The sequence below is a fragment of the Molothrus ater genome, chromosome 26 (genome assembly GCF_012460135.2).
Source record: "Molothrus ater isolate BHLD 08-10-18 breed brown headed cowbird chromosome 26, BPBGC_Mater_1.1, whole genome shotgun sequence".
NCBI lineage: Eukaryota > Metazoa > Chordata > Aves > Passeriformes > Icteridae > Molothrus > Molothrus ater.
The window spans coordinates 3,807,180-3,827,540 of NC_050503.2; the positions used below are offsets into that span (position 1 = coordinate 3,807,180).

Below are 20,361 nucleotides of genomic sequence, written 5' to 3' on the forward strand. Positions count from 1 at the left end.
GCGGAGCCCCCCGCACGCTGCCGTGTTTATTTGCTGTCTCTCAGCCCCTCGATGTTCAAACATAATTGGTTCAGCTCGGCGCAGTAAACACTGATGTGTCGCATCAGCGAGCCGGAAGGGCACCTACACGCAATTAAAATAATTGGGCGCGTACCTGGCTCTGATCCCCCTCCCCAGCGCTGTTCTCCCTCCATCTCCTCCTTTGTTCGATCCTCTCAGCCCATCCCACTCCTCTCTGCCAGTGCAGGGTGAGGGGGTGCTCCATGGAGTGGGAGGTGTCCCATGGAGAGGAGCATCCAGCACTGCTGGCCTTGGCCTCGGCACGAGTGCAGGATGAGTTCTCCGATGAGGGAGATGATATTCCAGCCCAGACCCATGAAATATAATGAAGGCCCAAGGGACTGTACCAGCTCCTCAGTTAAAAATGATGCTGTTATATTTAGACAAGGTAACTGGAGGCCCCTCCGGACAGCGCCGAGTACAATTTTTTGTTTAATGATTCCATAATCTGATATAATATCGGGCCTGTAAGACATAATGAAGACCTGGGGGAGTTTACATCTTCGCAGCTTTAAAGGGTCCCTGCTCGGGGACGCGGCCAGGTGGAGGTTTGAACTTTGATGCAGTCAAACGTGTTTTTCTCTGGGTTTGTTTGACATGATTGAGGGAATCCAGCAGCCACAGGGAGAGGGAGTGGAGCAAGTGCAGCCATGCTCACACCAACCCTGCAGCTGGTGCTTGTGCTGAGGGGGGGCACTGGAAGAGTTTGGGGGGGCCCAGCAGGGCTGTGCATGGAGGTGGTCATGGTGGTGGGGGCTTCAGGAGATCGTGGTGGTCTTTGGGAGGTTGTGGTGGTCTTTGGGAGGTTGTGGTGGTCTTTGGGAGGTTGTGGTGGTCTTTAGGGTTGTGGTGGTCTTTGGGAGGTTGTGGTGGTCTTTAGGGGCAGTGATGCCTCCAGAATGGAGCAGCCAAGCCCCGCTGTGGGCAGGGGAGAGTGAGGGTGTGTTCCACCCCAACTCAACCTCTGCTTTTGCCACCCCCTGAGATGGAGTTTTTGGTGCTTTAAGCTGTTTTGGCCCAGCCTGGGGATTTCTGCTCCTGCAGCAGCTCAGGGTGGATCCTCCTGGGAGCAGTGCCAGCAGTGCCAGGCTGGGCACAGGGATGCTCCCTCTGGCTTCTCCCACCTCTCCCAGGGTGAGGCCCAGCTCAGCCCCACTCCCCCTGCCATGATCCAGAACTGAGAGTGGCATCAGGGCTGCTGGCACCAAAACTGGGAGAACAGGGCTGGCAGAGCCTGTGCCACGCTTTGCTGAGCAGTTGATCACAGGTTCATCACAGGATGAGGGTCAGGATTAGGGTGCGCGTCCTTTGGAGTGACTTTTCCCCCAAAACACACAGCGACACCAAACATCTCCAGGGTCAGCATCACCAGTAAATCTCCCTGCTGCGTCCATCTGGGAGCAGATCATGGATCCTCACCTGGAGGAGCCGGTGGTGATACCTGAGCCTGAGTCCCGGGCTGGATGCTCCGGGACCATTCCTGGTGCGCTCTCGTCTGGGTATCCGTGTCTGGAGATAACCTAATCCCATTTAGCCTTGGAGAGAGCCGGCAGATCCCTCCCCTGGGAGCCAGCTCGCGGCGGGGGGTGCTCTGTAATGAATTCCCATCATTCCAGCACAAAGGGAGCTTACAGGAGCGCTCGCCGCAGAAAATATGAGGGTCGCTGCCCTATCATCCCTCCGAGACATCCGTCGTAGTTCAGTGATTCCCGGCTGCTGACAGGCAGCTGCCCTGGGAGGCAGAGCCGGGCCTCGCCTTCCCGGCTCTTTCCTGCCTGGAAAATGCCTTTTTTTTTTTCCCTTGCCAAGCGAGAGGATTTAACGCCCTGCCTGGGGCTGTGCTCGCCTATCACCCCCCTGAGCAGGTGTGTGACCCGCCCCACGGTGCCCATTCTCCTTCACCCCGGTTTGTTATTCATCTGTATTCCAGCAGCTCCTCGGGGATCCCGATGGGAAAACTCTGCCCCAAGTCCCGTGGGAGCTGAGAGGTGCCTCAGACACCGGCTGGAAGCTGGGGGATGATGCTGTGGTGGTCGCTGGGGGATTGTGCCTGCAGACCCAGGGTCAGGTTTGGGGGCGCTTGAGGAGCCACCGGGGGAGGGTCCCTGTGACAGGGAAGCTCCAGGGAACCATTCCCCTTGCCAGGGCCTGTTCCAGCTCCCTGCTCTCCCTTCTCACCTTTATTTATTTAATATATTTTTTCCCCCACTCATGCAAAACCACGCGGTGGAACCTGCCACCTCCAAGCCGGGTTTTCCTGCGGCTCCGTGGCTCGGCCGGGATGTTTCACCTCGGGAGCTGCCAATCCGTCTCTGTCAAGCTGTCAACCCGGAGCGCGGGCTGGAGCCGCTGCAATTCAAAGTGGATTAACTCCTCGGGCTGCCCTCCCTCCCCCCCGCCCCTCCCCATTCCACTTGGGTGGGTTTTGGCCGAACAGAAAACGCTTTTCCCCTGCGCTTTCCATATTCAAAAGCTCCCGGAGCGCAGCCGGATGGCAGCGGGGGCCGCGGGGCTTCAGGCCGGCGTGCGGGACACGGTGGCCGTGGGAGAGGGACACGGTGGCCGTGGCACCGCGCCGTGTCCCTTTAGCGCCGTTAATGGGGTTCTGGGAATGGTTCTGTGCAGGGATCCCAGAGGGATGAGGGGATGCGGACCCTCCCCAAAACTCCCGGCTCGTCCCCAGCGGGCTGTGGGGCTGAGGGGCTGCGATCTGCCGGGGTTTTTGTTTTCCCGGGTGTTTTCCCCAATCCAAGCAGGGGCCGGGGCTGTGTCGCGTTAGCGGCGACCCGAGTGCACGGTGACAACCCCGGGGGGCCGCGAGGGGCACCGGCACTAGAGGGGGGTATTGCCTAAGCAATGCGGTGCTGCCGCTCCGCCGCCGCCTCAGCTTTGGGCCGAAACCTCGGGATTTTGGCCCTCGACGCTTTCCCGGCTGCTTTTTCCAGGTGTGCGCTGGTGTGCAGGTGCCGTCCTGCACCGTTCCCGCCCCCTTCTCCAGGGGACTGTGGGGTTAATTCATGGTGGGAAATTGTTTTTGCGGGCACTGCTGCGAGCGGACGCTCCGGTGCCACCGTCCCCGATGGACGAGGGACAGCGGTCACCAAACGCCACCGAGCCGAGGGGGAGCCGCTCTCTCTCGTGGCTCCGGCGTGGGAAGGATTTATCCGCAGCTGGATTTTGGGGCTGGGTGTTTTAACGAGCATCAGAGGAGGCGGCAGAACGCGCCCGGTGCTGCTCGGGGAAGGCGTGAACGGCCCCGGGGCGAGGCGCGTCCGTGCCCGGGCTGCGGGAGGGGTTTGGGTGCTCCCGGGCTCGGGGTTCCCACCCTGAGCCGCAGGCTGTGGCTCTCCCCCACCCTGCTGGAGGGGAGACACTGCCCGAGATCCCGGGGGCCACACAGGAGCGCTGGGTGCCCCCACATTCGGGGTATGATTGTGGGGTTTTGTGGTTTTGCATACCTGCGGCAGCTGACTTGGTATTCTGAATAAACTCAGGAGCGTGGGAGGCTCCAGGGACGAAAACCTGGGAGCCAGAGCAGTGCCACAGTCTGGCCACACGGATGGGTGTCCCCAGAACTGCCACCCCAGCCCTGCGTGCCAGGGGTGGGCCCCTGCCTGACCTTTGGGGGGTTGGTGCCTTTGGGTGGGATCAGAGTCCATGGATGGGGGCTGGTGCCTGTGGATGCCACACAACGCCAAAGATCCCTTGGCTGGGGGCACCAGCACCACCCTCTTGTGTCCATGCTGGGCATCTGGATCCTGCTGCCAGCTGGGATTTCCCATCACACTGATCCCTTCCAGTTCAGGAAGCTCCAAGGGACCCACCCAGGCACCTTTTTTTCCTTTTGCAGCTCCATTCCCAGCAGCCCTGCCTGGCTCTGCTCTGTGCTGGTGCTTCCCAGCCTTTTCCCTGTGACTCCTCACCTTTTTAATGGGAAGGGTTTTTCTATCAGTAACAAATATTTTCCATAATTTCCTGGCCGATCCAATTAATGCACAGGAAGGCGGGTGTGAATTATCCCTCCCTGCATCCAGCCTTGCCCCCTGCATGGAGCTGGGGGCTGGAAATTGCAGGATTTGCAGTAATTAAAGAAAATAGTTGGTTTTGTTTGGTTAGAAAAACAACCTGCTGCCGTTTGGAGAAGCCAGAAAAATCCTGGAAAAGGTTTTCCTTCCCATTACCAGGAGCGGGGAAGGAGAAGTCGTTCCATGCAAAGCAGAGCTGGGGCTGGGCCCTCCCTCAGGTTGGGGCTGATCCTGGCGGGGAGGGAATGCACTGGAGCAAGTGTGGGGCTGCTCCTGCCTGATCCCAATGGATCATCCCATTTTCCAGGGCATTTCATCTGGGATCCCCCACAGCTCCAGTAGGACTGAGCTGGGATGCAATGGGTTGAACTGGGCCAAGCTGGGATGCACTGGGCTGAGCTGGGATGCACTGGATTGAACTGGGCTGGGCTGAGCTGGGATGCACTGGGTTGAGCTGGGCTGAGCTGGGCCGAGCTGGGATGCACTGGGCTGAGCTGGGTTGAGCTGGGCTGAGCTGGGTTGCACTGGGTTGAACTGGGCTGAGCTGAGATGGACTGGGCTGAGCTGGGCTGAACTGGGATGCACTGGGTTGAACTGGGCCAAGCTGGGATGCACTGGGCTGGGCTGGATGCACTGGGTTGAGCTGGGCTGAGCTGAGATGCACTGGATTGAATTCAGCTAAACTGGGATGCACTGAGCTGAGCCCTGAGCTGGGATGTGCTGGGTTGAACAGGGATGCCCTGGCCTGAGCTGGGATGAACTGGGAATCTCTGTGCCCACTGGTGACCTGGCAGCACAAGGCGTGGCTGACCCCTTGGCCAGCACGGTGCCCTTTGGATCATCCCCATTCCCAATCCACAGACACTGATGGGATTGCAGCTGTGGATTTTGCCCTGCCCCTGGAGCTGCCCCTGGAGCTGGCCCTGGAACGTGGAGAGATGGGAGGAACCATGGCCTGGCCTCCTGGAGAGCCCGGAAAGGCTTTTAGTGGCTTGGCTGGAGAGATGGAAACAAATGAAGTTGACAGACAAGTGTCGGGGTTTACGGCAGCGTCCGCTGACAGGAGGGAGATTGGCTGTCGGGGGCTTGATGGAGACGGATCCTGATGGGAGCAGGATGAGGAGATGGATAACCTTGATGGAGCCGCGGCGCGGGAGGACGCTCCGGCAGCGTTATTCTGAAATAATTTGGTTTTTATTTGTTTTGGTTTGGGGTGGGAGGAGGGATGCTGAGCCCCACAGTCCGTGGAGTTTTTCCTAAACAGATTTGCTAAATAAATAATGAGGAGGATCCATATTTTATTTATATCCCACCTCTCTGTGTGGCGCTGGAGGTGTTTTACGCTGGGCCGCTCCCTCCCTTTTAGCACGGACAAACTCCTAAGAGCTCGTGAGATGGAGATGGATTTACAGGGATATTTGGATGCTGAGCAGAAGGACAGGCAGCGGGATGTGCTGGAACTGCTCCTCCTGATGGACTTAATGGGCACCTTGGTGCTTTGTGAATCCAACTGGAAGTGTCTTTGCATCTGGAGGCACCTGAGGAATTCTGCTGGCAGCCAGCTCGGGCTCCGAGGGGCTCAGGGGGGACCTATACACCTGGGAGGACACTCCAGGACACCCAGAACATTCCATGGTCCCTGGGGAGGAGGGTCTGGAGTCCCTCTGTGTTCAGTCATCCTTCTGAAACAGTTTTTGGAGCTTGGGGGGGACCTAGGGGACTCTGGGAGCAGAGCAGGTCCTGTCCAGCAAGGCCCAGCTCCTCTAGACAGCCCAAAAGGAGTGTCCTTGCTCGGGGATGTGACTCCAGGGCCATGGGGTGTCCTGGCTTGGGCATGTGGCTCTGGCACCGTGGGGTGTCCTTGTTCAGGCAATGTGGCTGGATGGCACACCTGTGACCAAAAATCCCACTGGATTTTCCGTGTTCTCCCCAAAATCTGCCCTCCCCAGAGGCAGACGTGGCCCCACAGCAGCTTCAGGGCTCTGTGTTACTCCCATCACTGCTTTCCAAGATTTTGACAAAGCAGAGTGATCCCTTAACACAAATTATTGTTTAATTTATCCTTATATCAGAGGTGAAAAGATGTCCCTGCAGAGGGTGGGACTCTCCCTGTCACCGTCTGACTGTTTCTCTTTCCTTGGCACCTGTGAGTCACAGGACACGTCCCTGTCCCCATCCCCGTCCCTGTCCCCTCCAGTGCGAGCCCCTCACTGCCCCTTCCCAACATTTCCTGCCCATCACCCCCAGGCACCCCAAACCCCCGCCACCAACTCATCCCTTCCTCAGGGCAACCCAAAGCCCCCCCACCCCCCCACATGAGCCCCCCCTTCCAAAATCCCAATACCCTACAAGCGAACCTCTCCCCTTTTCAGAGCCCCCCTGCTCTGCCAGTGCGACCCATCCCCTTCCAGTGACCCCCCCGCCGCTGTGACTCCCGCTTTCCAAATCCCTCCCAGCCCACCCGTGCGACCCCCGCCCGTTCCAAAGACGCCCCCCACGGTGTCTGTGACCCCCTCCCCACGCAGATCCCCCTCTCCCGGGGTACCGGTCCGTTCCCCCCGCCGGTGTGAAACCCCCTCCCAATCTTCAACCCCCCCGCCCCAATCTTCAAACCCCCCCCCCCCCCCATCTTCGACCCCTTCCCCCCCCGCAGGGGCGTGGCCGCGAGGGCGCGCGAGAGCCCCGCCCTGGGACCGCGCCGGGCGCGCGCGCGGCCGCCGGTGGCAACAATGTGTCAGAGGCGGGGCGGGGGCGGGGCGCGGGGCGGGGCCGGTACCGGGGGCGGGCCCGGCGCGGGGGCGGGCCCGGGCGGGGGGCGCGGGGGGCGCGGGCGGCGGGCGCAGCATGGCGCGGCGGCACTGAGCGAGCGGCGGCCTCCCGGCCCGGCCTTTGTCTCTCCGGTGTCCCCCGGGGCGGAGCAGCCCGCGGCGGGGCCCGGGGCTGAGCCCGCAGGTGCGGCGGCAGCACCGGGGGCTCGGCACCGGGCGGCGGCGGCGGCGCCGCGGGGCTCGGAGGAACTTGGCCGAAGTTGGGCGCGGGAGGTGGTGGGGGGGGGGGCGGAAGGTTCCCGGTACCGGGGCGATCCCGGGGCGCCGCGGGAACCGGGCCGGTCCCCGCCGCCCGAGCGCGGGATGCGGCTGCCCCGGCGCCGCCGCACCGCGGCCGCCCCCGACTCCCCCCGCTGACGGCGCCCGGGGCCGCGGGCGATGGTGAGGGCTGGGCGCCCGCCCGCCGCCGCCGCCGCCCGCCGCCCGCCCGCCGTCCCCGGCCGGCCCCAGGGCCCCGCCGCCCCCTGAAGCGGCCGGAGCCGCGCCCGCCGCCCGCCGGGACGATGGTGCGCTGCGGGGCGGCCGCGCTGCTCGCCGCGCTCCTCGGCGTCTGCGTCTGGACCGACGAGACCGGGAAAGTTATCTCGGACCGGTTCGCCGTCTACTGGAACCGAAGCAATCCCAGGTGAGGCGGGGGGAGCGGCGGGGGCGGCCTCGGCGCCCGAGTTCCAGTCGGTGTTTCCTCCCGTACACAAACCCGCTGAGCGCCCGCTGCCGCCCGGTGACAGCGGCCGCCGCCGCCCGTGGCCGGTCGGGTCCCCCTCGAGCCCCCGGTGGGGTCCGGTGAACGGGCTGGGCGGCCCCGGGGAGGGGGGGTGGTCCCCGGGGCTCCCTCCCCCGAAAGTTCCCGCGGGGCCCCGGGCGGAGCGTCCCCGGGGGCTGCGGCAGCGCCGGGAGCATCGCCGGGCGCGGGGCGCGTTCCCGGGGGCGGCGGGGGCTGCGGCTCGGCCCCCCCCCCGGCCCCTCTGCGCCCAACTTCGGGGAAGTTCAAGTTCCTCCCCCCGCCACCCCGTGTCCCCCCCGGTTCCTCTCCGGGGATGAAGCTTCTGCGAAAAAAAACCACCCCGAAATCCGCCCAAAGCGGCGGGTGCGGCTGCGGGGGAGTCGGGAAGAACGACCTGGGGGGGAAATGGCAAAACGGGCCCGAGGGGGGCACGGGGCGTGCGGAGCTGGGGGTGGCCGGCCCTGCTGCTCCCGGGTCATTCCCATCCTGGAAGCGCAATCCCCACAGTTGGCTTCGTTTCCTGACTCCAGTTGGAATTTCGATTTTTCTGTGTGTTTTTTCCCCCACCAAGTGTTTTTTCTTTGGGGGCAAGAGTTTTGTTTCTGTCCTATTTTCTTTGTTCGTGATTTTGAGGAACCCAAAACTGCTGGTGAGTTGGAAGCGGGAGGAATTCTGCTCTGGGAATGCTCAGGTGGTTGGGACCCTCGGGACCCCCCAACCCTCCCTGTTGGGGACACTCTTTGGGGTCTGAACGGGCCCGTTTGTGGGGATTCCTGTAAAAACAAACACCAGCCATCAAATCTCCATTTCCCCCAAAATTCCTCAAAGTTCTCCCAAGCCTGGCAGTGTCTGTGAGCGGTGAGGGACGAGCTTGGTGGGTGCAGCCCCTGTGGTCCCCGGATTTGGGCTGTCGTGTTTTCTGGGTCAAGCAGGAGGTTCTTTGTCCCCCTCAGTCCCTGTGTGACAAGTGGCCTCGTGGGGCACGGCGTGGCCTGGTCCTCATCCCCAGGGCTGCCAGGGATGTGGGGCAGCTCCTCCAGCACCGGGTGGCTCATCCCGTGCTGCCATCCATGAGGGGACCCTCGGTGCCACCTTCTCTCCCTCGATGACACCAGTGCAGCTGGGTGAAGTTCCTGGCGGTGTGTCGGTGCTGGGACGTGTGCGGGGCTGAGAACCCTCAGCAGCACCTGGTGTCCACCCAACCTCCACATGTCCCTTTGGGGGGGGACCCACCCGTGCCCCTCTGTCCTCCCCAAAATTGGGGCCAGCCCGTCCCTTTGTGCCTTGGTGGTGGTTCCTTGGCGGTGGTGCCTGCGTCGTGGGCCGCCTGCGGTGCATATGGATTTTATTATCTCCCTCACATTTTTGTGGGGGATTGTAAGAGCCAGGGAATTTTTTTTTTTTCCCTAATTTTTTTTTTTTTTTTCTTTGCCCATTGCGAAGTTTTTTGATTTTAGCTCCTGGTGCTCCCCCCCAAGCTCCCACACTTTGTGTTTTTGTTCTCCCAAATGCCAAACATGTGTGACGTGTCCCCCCGGGTCCAACTCTGGCATCCTGGAGATGAGGGTGGTTGGGGCGGTGGCTGGGATTTGGCACCCCAAAGGTTCCAATGGCTGGGATTTGGCGCCCAAAGGTTCTGACGTTTGGGATTTGGCGCCCAGGGGCTCCTGGGGATGGGATTTGGCACCCAAGGGTTCTGATGGTGGTGCCAACAGCCAAAAGTAGCCCCTTGGCCACTGGTGAGGAGCGTCCCGGGACCCAGCACCGGTGATGGCGTCGGCTCCATCCCCTTCGCCCCCTCGTAGAAGCCGCCGAGAATTTCTCCTGGAAAAATCCACGGTGGATCATTATTCCATATATATATATATTTATACATTTCTAAATCTGCTGCTGGCAGGGAAAATATTTTCGAGGACCGGGGAGGGGGGGGAAAATAAAAATGGAGTGGAGGGAAGCGCGAGGGGCTGGGAGGGAAGAGCAGACAATGGCTGGTGGGTTCAGCAGGCACGTCCGCAGCGCCTGGCTCCGGGATGTGACCCAAATTTCCCCAATGTGGGAGCGCCCCGTGTCGCCAGCGCTCCCCGCCTGCCCCTTCGGCTCTCGGAATTCGAGGCAATTTATTAGGGGTTGCAAAGATTGAAATTGCCATTGAGTTTCCTGCTTATTCCCTTTTTGAACCCAGCGGTGGGTTTATTTTTTTCTCTGGAGTTACTACAAGACCGCCTCATTCTTAAAAATGAAGGAAAAATGTATTTCTGTGTTTTCTGGTCCCTTGTTTTCATTCTTTTCTCTCCCGCCAACATCTCATTTAGTAAGGGGGAAATAAAAAGGGGTTAAAAAAAAAAAAGGGGAGAAGACCCAAGGTTAAAATGTCCTGTTTGAACCCACAGACCTTCTCTGCCGCTAAATGTTTTTCTTCAGGTTTATACAGCAATCTATATTTTATAAAAGACAGGAATAAATCTCATGGTCGATATGATTTGCCCAGATTAGAATAATTCTATATTTCATAATTGGGGCTAAATTAAAAATAAGTGGTACCTCGGGATGCTGCAATTTCCCTGTTCTGGGGAGAGATTTAACCACTCGCTGTGGATTTGCAAGGTTTATTTTTATTTTTAAATGGTTTTGTGAGGGTGCGCTAGGAAAACGTTTGGCTGGTTGGAACTCCTGGGTTATCCAGGAAAAAAAATGAAGGATGATGATGGTAGAATTATATAATAATGGGCAGTTTTGTTACCATGTGCAAGTGTGGGTTTCTGCTCCGTGGCACGTACAGGCGCTGCCGATGGTCGCTCTCCGGCTGTGGATCTGTTGGCCATGGCTGGGCCGGTCATGGGTGGATCCATTGGTTGTGTCCAGGGTGATGTGCCCATGGATGGGACCTTGGGGCTCCTCCCTGCTCTGGCACTGCGGGCAGGGGTCTGGCACAACACCCAGGGCTCTTCCCGCCGTCACTCCGTGTTTTTGGGCTGGCGGTGCAGGAGCTGCTCACCCGTAGCATTCCAGGGTGGATTTTCCATGGGAGCCAACCAGGTCGATTTGGGTGTGCTGGAATGTCCAGCATCACCAGCGGGTTGGGGTGTCCAGTTTTGGCCCCCATTTCCCCCCCCCACCACCACGGTGGGTTTAGGGTGGATGTCTCGGCACGCGGCACCGTGCGACAAAAAATCAGGGATATGGGAAAACCTCCATGCTATGCGGGAAAAGGGTCTGTGGGACGGAGTGACCTGTCCTCAGAAGGTCCCCAGGCCTGTGATCATGACCCATGGTCTCGTGGCCGTGCTGGAAACCCCTGGGAGGCCAAGGAAGGATGAAGGGTTTGGGATTTGTTGCCGTCCCCCGCTCTGCCGACAGCCGGGTGACGGGCAGGGAATCGTCATTCCTGACTGCTGGTCGGTGTTCCTGCAGCAATCCCGTGGTCACTGCCGTGTGCCTGGATCCACAGCAGGAATGTCAGAGGTTCTCCTCCCTCTGTTCACAGCACAGATCCCCGGGACCGGGCGGGATCGTGCCCGTGGCCTGGTTTAACGCCGAGGTCACGGCGCTGCCTCCGAACGGCTCTTTTGCTGATTTCTGTATTATTTTTCGGTGTGGTTTGTGAGCACAGCTGGGATTTCTGTTCTGCTCCTCTGCACTCCCCAATCCTGGGATCGAGAACCGGAGAAATGGTTTCTGGCAGGGGGATTTACGGAGCCAGGTGATGCTCAGGGCCGGTGGTGATGGCAGAGCAGGACTTTTGGGGGAAAAGGTGCCTCTGCCGCAGGGGTGGTGGGGTTGAGGTGAGCGGGGCACATCTTGGAGGGGATTTAGCTCATGTTCCCAATCCCATTGCATTTTGTGCCCCTTTTTCCTGCATTCCCATCTCCTGGAGCTGCAGCCCTGGCGCCTGCCAGTCGCTGGTGCTTTGTCCAGGAGGCTGGAATGTGGTGGCCGTGGCCAGGAAAGCCGTGGCTGTGACCCACTGACCACCCAAGCCAGGGCCAACTTGCCCACCTGTGTGTCACAAGGGGCTGTGGCCAGGCCGCTGGTGGCTGCATGTCCCACTTCTCCATCAAGGGAGTGAAGACGATGCCACATCTGTTTTCTCCAGAGGAATTTGGTGCTGCAGAGGGGTGGCCGAGCGAGGGGGCTCAGCTTGGGCGATCCCACCCATGTCTCCATGTTGGACTGGGGCTGGATCCCAAAACCTCTGTGTCCTGGCTTTGGCTGGGACTCTTGGGGTCCCCAGTTCTCTGTGTCTCCCCTCCCTGCTCCCATGGACATCATACTGGGGCCCACATCAGCCCCTTTAAGAAACATGCCCTGTTTCCCCCTTGGACTGATTTTAATGTGAATTTTGCCCTGTTTCCCCCTTGGACTGATTTTAATGTGAATTTTGCCCAATTTCCCCCTTGGCGTGATTTTAATGTGAATTTTGCCCTGTTTCCCCCTTGGAGTGGTTTTAATATGAATTTTGCCCTGTTTCCCCCTTGGAGTGGTTTTAATGTGAATTTTGCCCTGTTTCCCCCTTGGCGTGATTTTAATGTGAATTTTGCCCTGTTTCCCCCTTGGCGTGATTTCAATGTGAATTTTGCCCTGTTTCCCCCTTGGCGTGATTTTAATGTGAATTTTGCCCTGTTTCCCCCTTGGAGTGGTTTTAATGTGAATTTTGCCCTGTTTCCCCCTTGGAGTGATTTTAATGTGAATTTTAACCCTGGCACTCGTGTTGTTCCTGTGTCACCATCAGCCCCAGTCCCCTCTCGGGGTGCCAGAGCAGTGCTGGCTGTTTGGGTGTGCCAGCGCTCGGCCTCGTCCTGTGCAATTCCTGCTCTTTTAGTTTTCCTCCTTCTGTTCTCCCTTTGTGCCGAGATCACTCCCAGCCCTTCCCACCCCTCTTTTCCAGCCCGTTAAGCCGTGTTAGCAATTCCTCACCAGCCCAGGGCTGCGGCGAGTGGTTAATGGAGAGCAGACACCAGCGGGCCGGCGTCGCTGACAGGATTCTCTCTCCGTGCCCGTCGCCGTCTCCGCCTGTCCCTTTCCAGGGACCGCAATTACATTCCCTGCTGGTTGCACATTTGGTATCCAAATGCCGGCCATGCGCCGCATCCTAATGCGAGGATGGGCTGGGGGTGTGTGGGAGCTGCTGGAGGGTCAGAATCCCCCCAGAATCCCCCCAGAATCCCCCCTGGATCCTGGGGTGTCCTGCTCAGGGGGGACACGCAGAGGGTGGGCAGTGGGAATGGTCCAGGGGGTGAGAGATGCCCTGGGGTACCATGGAGAGCTTTGAAAGTGCTGCTGTATAAAGAAAGGCGCATTTATATTTACATTTATATATGTATTGATTTATATATATTTGCGTACAAATATATTTAAATCTATTTTATAAATGATCGATTTATTTACATATGTGGGTGTTTATTCACCCCACCCCCCTCCCACATAAATACACTTTACACACACAAATAATCCGATGCCAAAAACTCCCCTGTCTGGCAATGCTGTGCCACCCCTGTGTGACATTCCCCTGGAATTCCTACCTGGGGGCTCCAGGATGTGCCTGGCTGTGGTTTCACCTGGCTCCAGGGCTGTCTGGCTGTGTCCATCCCAGTGCCACATCAGGAGCTGGCTGGAGCCATACCTGCCTGTGCCTGACAAGGTTCAGCTGCTGGGTTGGCTGGAAAATTGCAGCAATTGTTCCTTAAATAGCTCCTCGTTCCTGATGGTGACAATTTCGGTTCTTTTGTGTTAGATATTAATCGTGATTTCTGAGGCTCCGTTTTGATCCAGGCTGGTTTTCCCCACTTGGGGCAGAGATCCTGCCCCGCTTCCTTGGATTTAATGGGGTTTATGGAAGGCGAGCAGCCCGGAGCACTGTTACCTGCAGCCCCTCAGAGGTGTTTCAATTCCTTTTCCCCCTCTGCCATGACCCAATGCTCATCCCGATGGTTGCTTCCCTCTGCTTGGAGATCCATCCCAAAACCAGGACCAGGCCCTGTTTGGCCTCTGCAAGTGCAGGGGGAAGCACCGTGCTCCAAGGGTCCAGGCTGGATTATGGCTGGGAATCAAGATCTTGGAGCTCTTTCCTAATCCAAGTGATTCATGATTCTCCAGGGCTGCAGAAGTGTTTGGCTTAGCCAGTGGCCACTTTGGCCTTTGCCGGATGAATTCCAGAGGCATTTTTAAGCCCTTCCCAAAGCCAGGGCTGTGTTTAGGGGTATCTATGCTTCCAAACTCTTTGCCACCAGCCCAGCTCTTCTGGATTTGGGGACCCCATGGCTGTTCCCACTGGCTGGCCGGGGAAATGGCGCCCATGGGGTGTGTGGGATGCGCCAGGGCTGGTTTGATCCCTGCAGGAAAAGCAGGTAGGGACAAAGCTGAGAGCAGGGCAGGCGGATGGAGCCCGTCCGGCAGCACCGGCCGTGTCCCTGCTCCGTCCTGGCTCGTTCCCGGGTGGTCACAGTGTTGTTATTTATTTATTTCTCCTCCCTCTTTCCCCCTTGGCTTGTTGCTGCCGCTGTGCCTGGGCTGCTAAAGAGCTTCCCATTGTTCCGCAGCTAATTACCTCCTAATGAGGCTCCCGGCTCAAAAGAGCGGAGCGGGGGCTGTGGGGGGGTGTTGTGAGTGGGCTGTGCTGGGAGGGGGTGAGGGCAGGGCTGGGGTCACCACCGGGGTCACCCGATGCCTTCAGCTGTGCTGCCCCACAGTGTGAACTGGGGCTTGCGGTGGGGAGATCCATGGCCATGGAGCTGCCAGCCCGAAGCTTCATCCTCAGGGGCGGCTGGGAAGTGGTTTTGCCAAAATTTTCTTGTTGAGCCCCAAACCTGTGGAGAAATCAAAGCTTTGTGGATTTTGGCAAGGCGGGGTGGTGCTGGTGCTCGGAGCCTGGGAGCATTCCCAGCATTTCGCTTGGTGTGACACCAGCCCTGTCTGGGACAGGTGTCACCTTTAGGGCACATCCTTCATTTTGAACCAGGATGAGAGGGATTTGGAAACAGGGATTTAGACTTTTTTTTTTTTTTTAATTCCTCCCCTTTTAAATTTTTCCCCTCTTCCCGTGTTTTCTTCCCAAGGCCCAGCGGAGCAGTGAGTGATGCCGCTGCTGGGAGAGGAACGGCCACAGGGCTGAACCATGGTGGGGCTGTGCTGGGGTGGGATCCTGTGGGATACACCTGTGCTGGGGTGGGATCCTGTGGGATACACCTGTGCTGGGGTGGGATCCTTTGGGATAAACTTACGACATGGTGGGATCCTGTGGGATACATCCCTACTCTCCCTCAGCACATCACCTCTTCCCAACCTCCCAGTTTTCCTCTTTCCTTGATATTTCCAGCTTCTCCAGCCTTGTTTTGTGGGATTTTCCTGTTTTCCCTGCAGCTGTGAACCTCCAAGCACACGCGTGTGTCCGTGCAAACGCCGGAGCTGCCCGTGCCAGGTCGATCCCACTAAACACCATCCTGGTGCTGGACCCGGAGCCACCGCTCCCTGTGGGTGCCAGTACCCGTATTCCCACCACTGCTATTCCCACCACCAGTATTCCCAACGCTGGTATTCCCACCACCAATATTCCAACCACCAGTATTCCCACCCCTGGTACTCGCACTGCGCTGCCGAAGCGTTCCCAGGATCCGCAGAGTTTTACACCATCCCTCAATAGCTTTTTTTTTTGTTCGACTCCAGGAATGGACTTTTTGTTTCAGCTCCTTCTCCACCAGCCCCGAAGTCCCCCAGGAATCAAATTCTGGATTTCGGATCTTTTCGGTACCAAACCCAAACCTCTCTCGGCTTCAATTCCCGGCGCTGCTGACTTTGGGAAAAAAGGGGAATAAATGGTTATGGGGGCTTTTAATGACTGGGAATGGGGAATCCCCATTCCATCCCCAGCTTCCTCCTCCTGCCACATCCCAATTGCCTCCTCCATCTATTTCCTTGGTGTTTGGCCGATTTCCCTGGAAATATTTTGCTGTTTCCCCCAGTGCAACCAAGTTTTGTCGGATTTTTCTTTTTCTATCTGCAGAAGAGGAGGAATTATCCGTCTCGGTTTATTTTTCCTTGAACATTACACGGGAGCAAAACTCACCCATGTGCTGGGAAAGAGATAAAGTGTTTAGACAGCAAATACAAATATTCCAGAGCACTCAGCCCGGCTACAGCAATTCCTGCCAGGATTCCAAATTCCGTGCCATGTCTTCCAGGGGGGTTTTAGTCAGACTGTCTTTTTTTTTTTTCTTTTTTTTTTTTTTTTTTTATTTATCAAAAACCCTATTTATATTTGCAGTAAAATAAAATCAGCCTGACCCTGTAGAGAACTCGAAAAATCCCAATTCTTTCCTTTTCCAATCCTGTTTCCACTGAGGAAAGAAAGCCCCTGGACCTCGTGCCCTGCACAAAATTCAACCGCGACGGGATTATTTCAGCGGCTGAGCTTCTCCGCAGGCGCTGGGACGGTGCCGGCTCCGTGTGTCATCCCCCCCCCCCCCCCCCAAAAATCGGGATGCAGGGAAGCTCCTGCAGAGGTGGGGACGGAGCTGGGACCCTCAGGGTCTTCCCACGGAATTTTGGGGGCACGGGATCCCTTGTGCCGCAGGTTCTGCCTGCGCGTGGAGCACTCAAAAAGGGGATTATTATTTTGATTTTGTTTTAATATTCAGTGATGGATGGGCTTCCGCTGCTCCTCAGGAACATCCCAGTCTCCCGTCAGCGTCCCAGCCCCACTGGGGACCCCGTGCGTGTCATTGTCACCCGGGTGCCGGGCGCGGGTGCCGTCAGGAGCTGAGGAAGCTCTTTCCCAGCCAGCTCGATAATCCCAATTATTATCTGGATTCTCGATCAGGGTTGCTTATTAAACTTGGCACCGCTGGCTTTGCCGTTCCGGCCGCCTGCCTCAGCAGAGGGATTTATCTCCTGCCGGCGCGGGGAGGAAATTGAGTGGAAAAACGCGGGGCAGAGCCCCCCGGGACGGCGGGGAGGGCCGGGGGTACCCGGCTTCCGAAGGGTCGGGAGATGCTGGCACAGCCCCAGCGCTGCTGGGTTGGGTTGGTGGAGCTGCCTGGGCCGTGTCCGTGTGTCGTTCCATCCCTCCATCCCCACCCTGCGCTGGGATGGGCGTTTTTATTCCAAGGTTATTTTGGAATGGTTGGTGCTTTTATACAATACAACAGCCCTTATTTTCCCTTTTCCCCGAAATCTAAAGGACCTTTTGTCAGCCGTTCTCCCCCTTCACCTCAGGAATATCAGCTTTTTCCAAATCCAGGTCTTTCCGCTGGAATTCCACAAACCTTCCTGCTTTGCTCACCAACGCCTTCTTCTTACATTGTGCCCACAAATTGTATTTTATTTTTACCTGACACTGCACTGGAACTGCCTGAGCCAGGGCTGATGTGCCGACCCTTCCAAGGAGGCTTTTTCCAAATTTCACCCAATTCTCAGCACCGACCGAGCAGGGCATCCAGGACAGTGGGGTGGGAGGTCGTAGATCTACTACTGGGAAAAGATTCTCTTTCACAGGAGCATTTCCCTCCCTCCTGGTGTTTGGATGTTTCAATTTTCCCATTCCGTTTTTTCCTGCCTTTCCACCATTTTTCTGCATTTTAAAAAACACGTACAAATCCTGTAACTGGAATTCCCTTTCTTTGTGTGTCCGGCTGCTCTCTCACCCCTGGGTGAGCTCCTGGGATCCCCATTTTAGGGTGGGGACTCTCCCCCGTCCCCTCCCCATGCTGCTGCTGCTGGGGGATTTCGGTGAGGGCTGGGTTGGCTGCAAAATCCTTTATTTGGGAAATTACTGTTTTCCTGAACCTTGCAAGGTTCTTCCCTCAGGAGCAGCCTCATGCTCCAGGGCTTGGTGTCGATCTTGGGAATGCTCCAGGCTCTCTCCTTGGCTTTTTCAAGATTTTCGTGCTGGGTGGTTGTGAGAATCTGCTGCTCTGGCTGAGGGGATTGGGATGGAGCCGTGGCCCTGCCGGGCTGTGCCGTGGCTGTCCCAGTGACCGTCCCATTGTTGGAGATCCGCCGTCGGGTACGGCACTGGCACACGGGAATTCTGGCGCCTGTCCCGGTTGTAAATGCTGGTCAAAATGGTGCTCCTGTGTAGTTTCCAACACAGAATCCGAGCCTGTCTGGAATAGAAATGGCTTCTGGCTCCGAGCTCCGTCCACGTCTCCGTTGGATCACCACGGGGTCGCGGGGATTGGTTTGGCCAGAGCCGCGCGGGTGCCGAGTCCTGTGGAACACCAGGATCAGCGCCCCGCCACGGCCCTGGCATTGCTTCTGACCCTTTGAGGTGGGATTTAAGGCTAAATTGGCAGAGTTGGAAGCAGGTTTGGGAATGGGGATTGCTTTTGCAGGATGTGTGCTCTGGAGGCAGCATCCAGCCCTACCAGTGCCGGCTTTCCTTGCGCTCATTGCCGCCAGTGACCTTCAGCTCAGACCAGCTCCTGGCTTTCCCTGCCTGCTCTCCCTGGCATTCCCAGCTTTCCCCTGTCTGTGATGGTTCCTGGGGTCAGTGGACCCTCAGTTCTAGCCACCCAACCGCTGCCTCTCCTGGCTCATCCTCCTGCCATCTGCAGCTTTCCATTGTTCCTTGGCTCTTCCCGACATTGGGATGCAGAGTGCCGGCGGTGGGGGAATGTCCAGGGCCCAGTGTCACAGCCAGGATCTGGACTCCAGGAGAATCTGGACTCCATTTCAAAGCTGAGTAATGATAATCATAAATCATAATGTTGTCTTTTATGATAGAAAGCTTTGGATCGGGAGCAGGGACTCTCGTCCTGCAAGCTGGGGGTGATCCTGGATCCGGCTTCCAGCTCATTATTCGGAGACAAATGGCTTCTTCCTCCCCCAGCCTCAATTTCTCCATGGGAAAGGTGAGGATTGCTGCCAGGGGCTAAATTAGGGAATTAATGTTGGTGGAGTGATTGAGAGATGGAGAAGGGCACGGCTCTCACAGCACCATGTCTTGCTGCACAGTGCATCCGCCCGCTCCGGGGCTGGATGTGGGAATTTCAGATGGGAGCAGAGATTGGGATGGCGGCAGTGAAGTCCCTTGTTTGTGTCCACAGAGCCCAGGGCTCCGTGAGGAGGGACTGGAGGCCCCCAGCTCTTTCCACACTGGTTTGGGATCTGTGTGGGGACACGGTGGCTCACATCTGTGGCTGATTCCGGTGTGCATCCCACATCCAGGTGGTTTGGCAGCGCCAGAGCCCAATTCATTCTGGCCTCTTCCCAGCGTGTCCCTCGCTGCCCCAAAATCCCAGTGTCACCAAGACCCCATTCCCATGGGAGGGGAATCCAGCTGGACGGATTTTTGTGACTTTTTGATATTTTTCCTTAAATGTTGTAATTTTTATTCCACCTTATAAATCACTTCCTTGCTCCAGTTGGAGGGAGGATTTATGGGTGCAGGTGGGAGGAACGCCGCTCTCGAGATCGACCTGCTGGAATGGTTTTGTGGTGATGGTCACAGCAGCAGTTCTGGCCAGGGCTCCAGCTGGGGGAGTCCTGCCTGGGGATGTGATGGGAGCAGGGATGGACCCAGCTGGGATGGCCTGAGGTTGGCACATCTCTGGTGCCGCTCGGGGTCTTCTCCGTGCTGGAAAGTGGCACCCAACAGGTTGGACCCCAAACCATTGTCTGCTGGGGGACAACTGAAAAAGGGGTTTCAAAGCCTTTCCTAAATCCCTCAAAGGTTTGTTTAAAGCAAGGGCTTGCTTTCCTACTGTGTCACACTGGGGCCATGGGAATGTCGCTGGGGACGCAGGAATGTTGATAGGAGGCTGCTGGTGATGGTGACCCCGGGGTGAGGGGGCTGGGGGTCTCAGGTTGCCTGGTGAGGGTGGGGATGCTCAGCCCTGGGGAGACCCAGCCAGGGCTCTCCCTGCTCCCTGGGGGCCAGGCCAGCTCCGGGGGGGATTTTCCCTGCGCCAGCGCTGCCTGCAGCAGCACAAACGAACCAAGTAATTGGCAACATGGAAATATTTTGTGCTCATTAGGCAGTGGGAAGCGGTGGGTGAGGAGGCGGCGGGTGAGGAGTCTGGGTTCTCTGGCGGGGCTCTCCAGCGGTGTCCTCCAGAGCTCTGTTCTCCAGTGGCACTCCTGGTGACCCAGGGCAGGGAGCACGGGGTGGGAGCACCCTGGGATGGGGGGCTGGCAGTGGGAAAGAGGTGAAGGAGCCAGATCCTGACACTGCCCAGCCGGGAGCTCCATGTACTGGGGACAGTGACAAACCAGGGGAGCAGGGGGATCCGGGCTGCTCTACAGGGACATTTGGGAGAACCCCCCCCATTTCTCCCAATTCCCATCAATCCCACGGATTAAAACTTGAAACATCAGATCTCAGTGGCTGCCTTGGAGCTCCTTAACCCCAGCACTGCAGATTCCCAGGATCAGCACCGAGGGGAGCCCCGGGGGCTCCACATTCCTTCGCTTCCAGCAGTGGAAATGGGGGGTGATCCCTGAGGATCCTGTCCCTATTTAGGGGGTCCTGGAGGGGTCCCCCCACTATCCTCAGCCCTGAGCACGTGCTGGTGGTGCCTGTCCCCAGCACGACGTGGGGAGCCCAGCGGTGCTGCAGGCGGGGGAAGCTTTATGGCTGTAGTTAAAGTGACTTTATGATATTGTATCTGAACAATTGCCGGCTATTATCCGGATCGATGCCGCGGGATTGAGACGCTGGTTGATAACCCAGGCAGGGCTCTAATCGCTTTTAAACCACGCAGGGTCGGTGGGGCTTTCCATAAAACCCCTT

The 20,361-nt window shown here is 57.9% G+C and overlaps 1 protein-coding gene across 1 annotated transcript in view; it reads left to right on the top strand.

Annotated features, from left to right (window-relative positions):
• The first annotated feature begins 7,382 nt into the window (after window positions 1-7,382).
• The window catches only part of EFNA2 (ephrin A2), a 39,527-nt gene continuing 26,548 nt past the window's right edge, over window positions 7,383-20,361 (top strand). Inside the window, exon 1 of the mRNA XM_036399598.2 lies at window positions 7,383-7,538. Within this exon, the coding sequence (XP_036255491.1) occupies window positions 7,417-7,538 (122 nt within the window). The 5' untranslated portion in view covers window positions 7,383-7,416. The remainder of the gene's footprint in view (window positions 7,539-20,361) is intronic.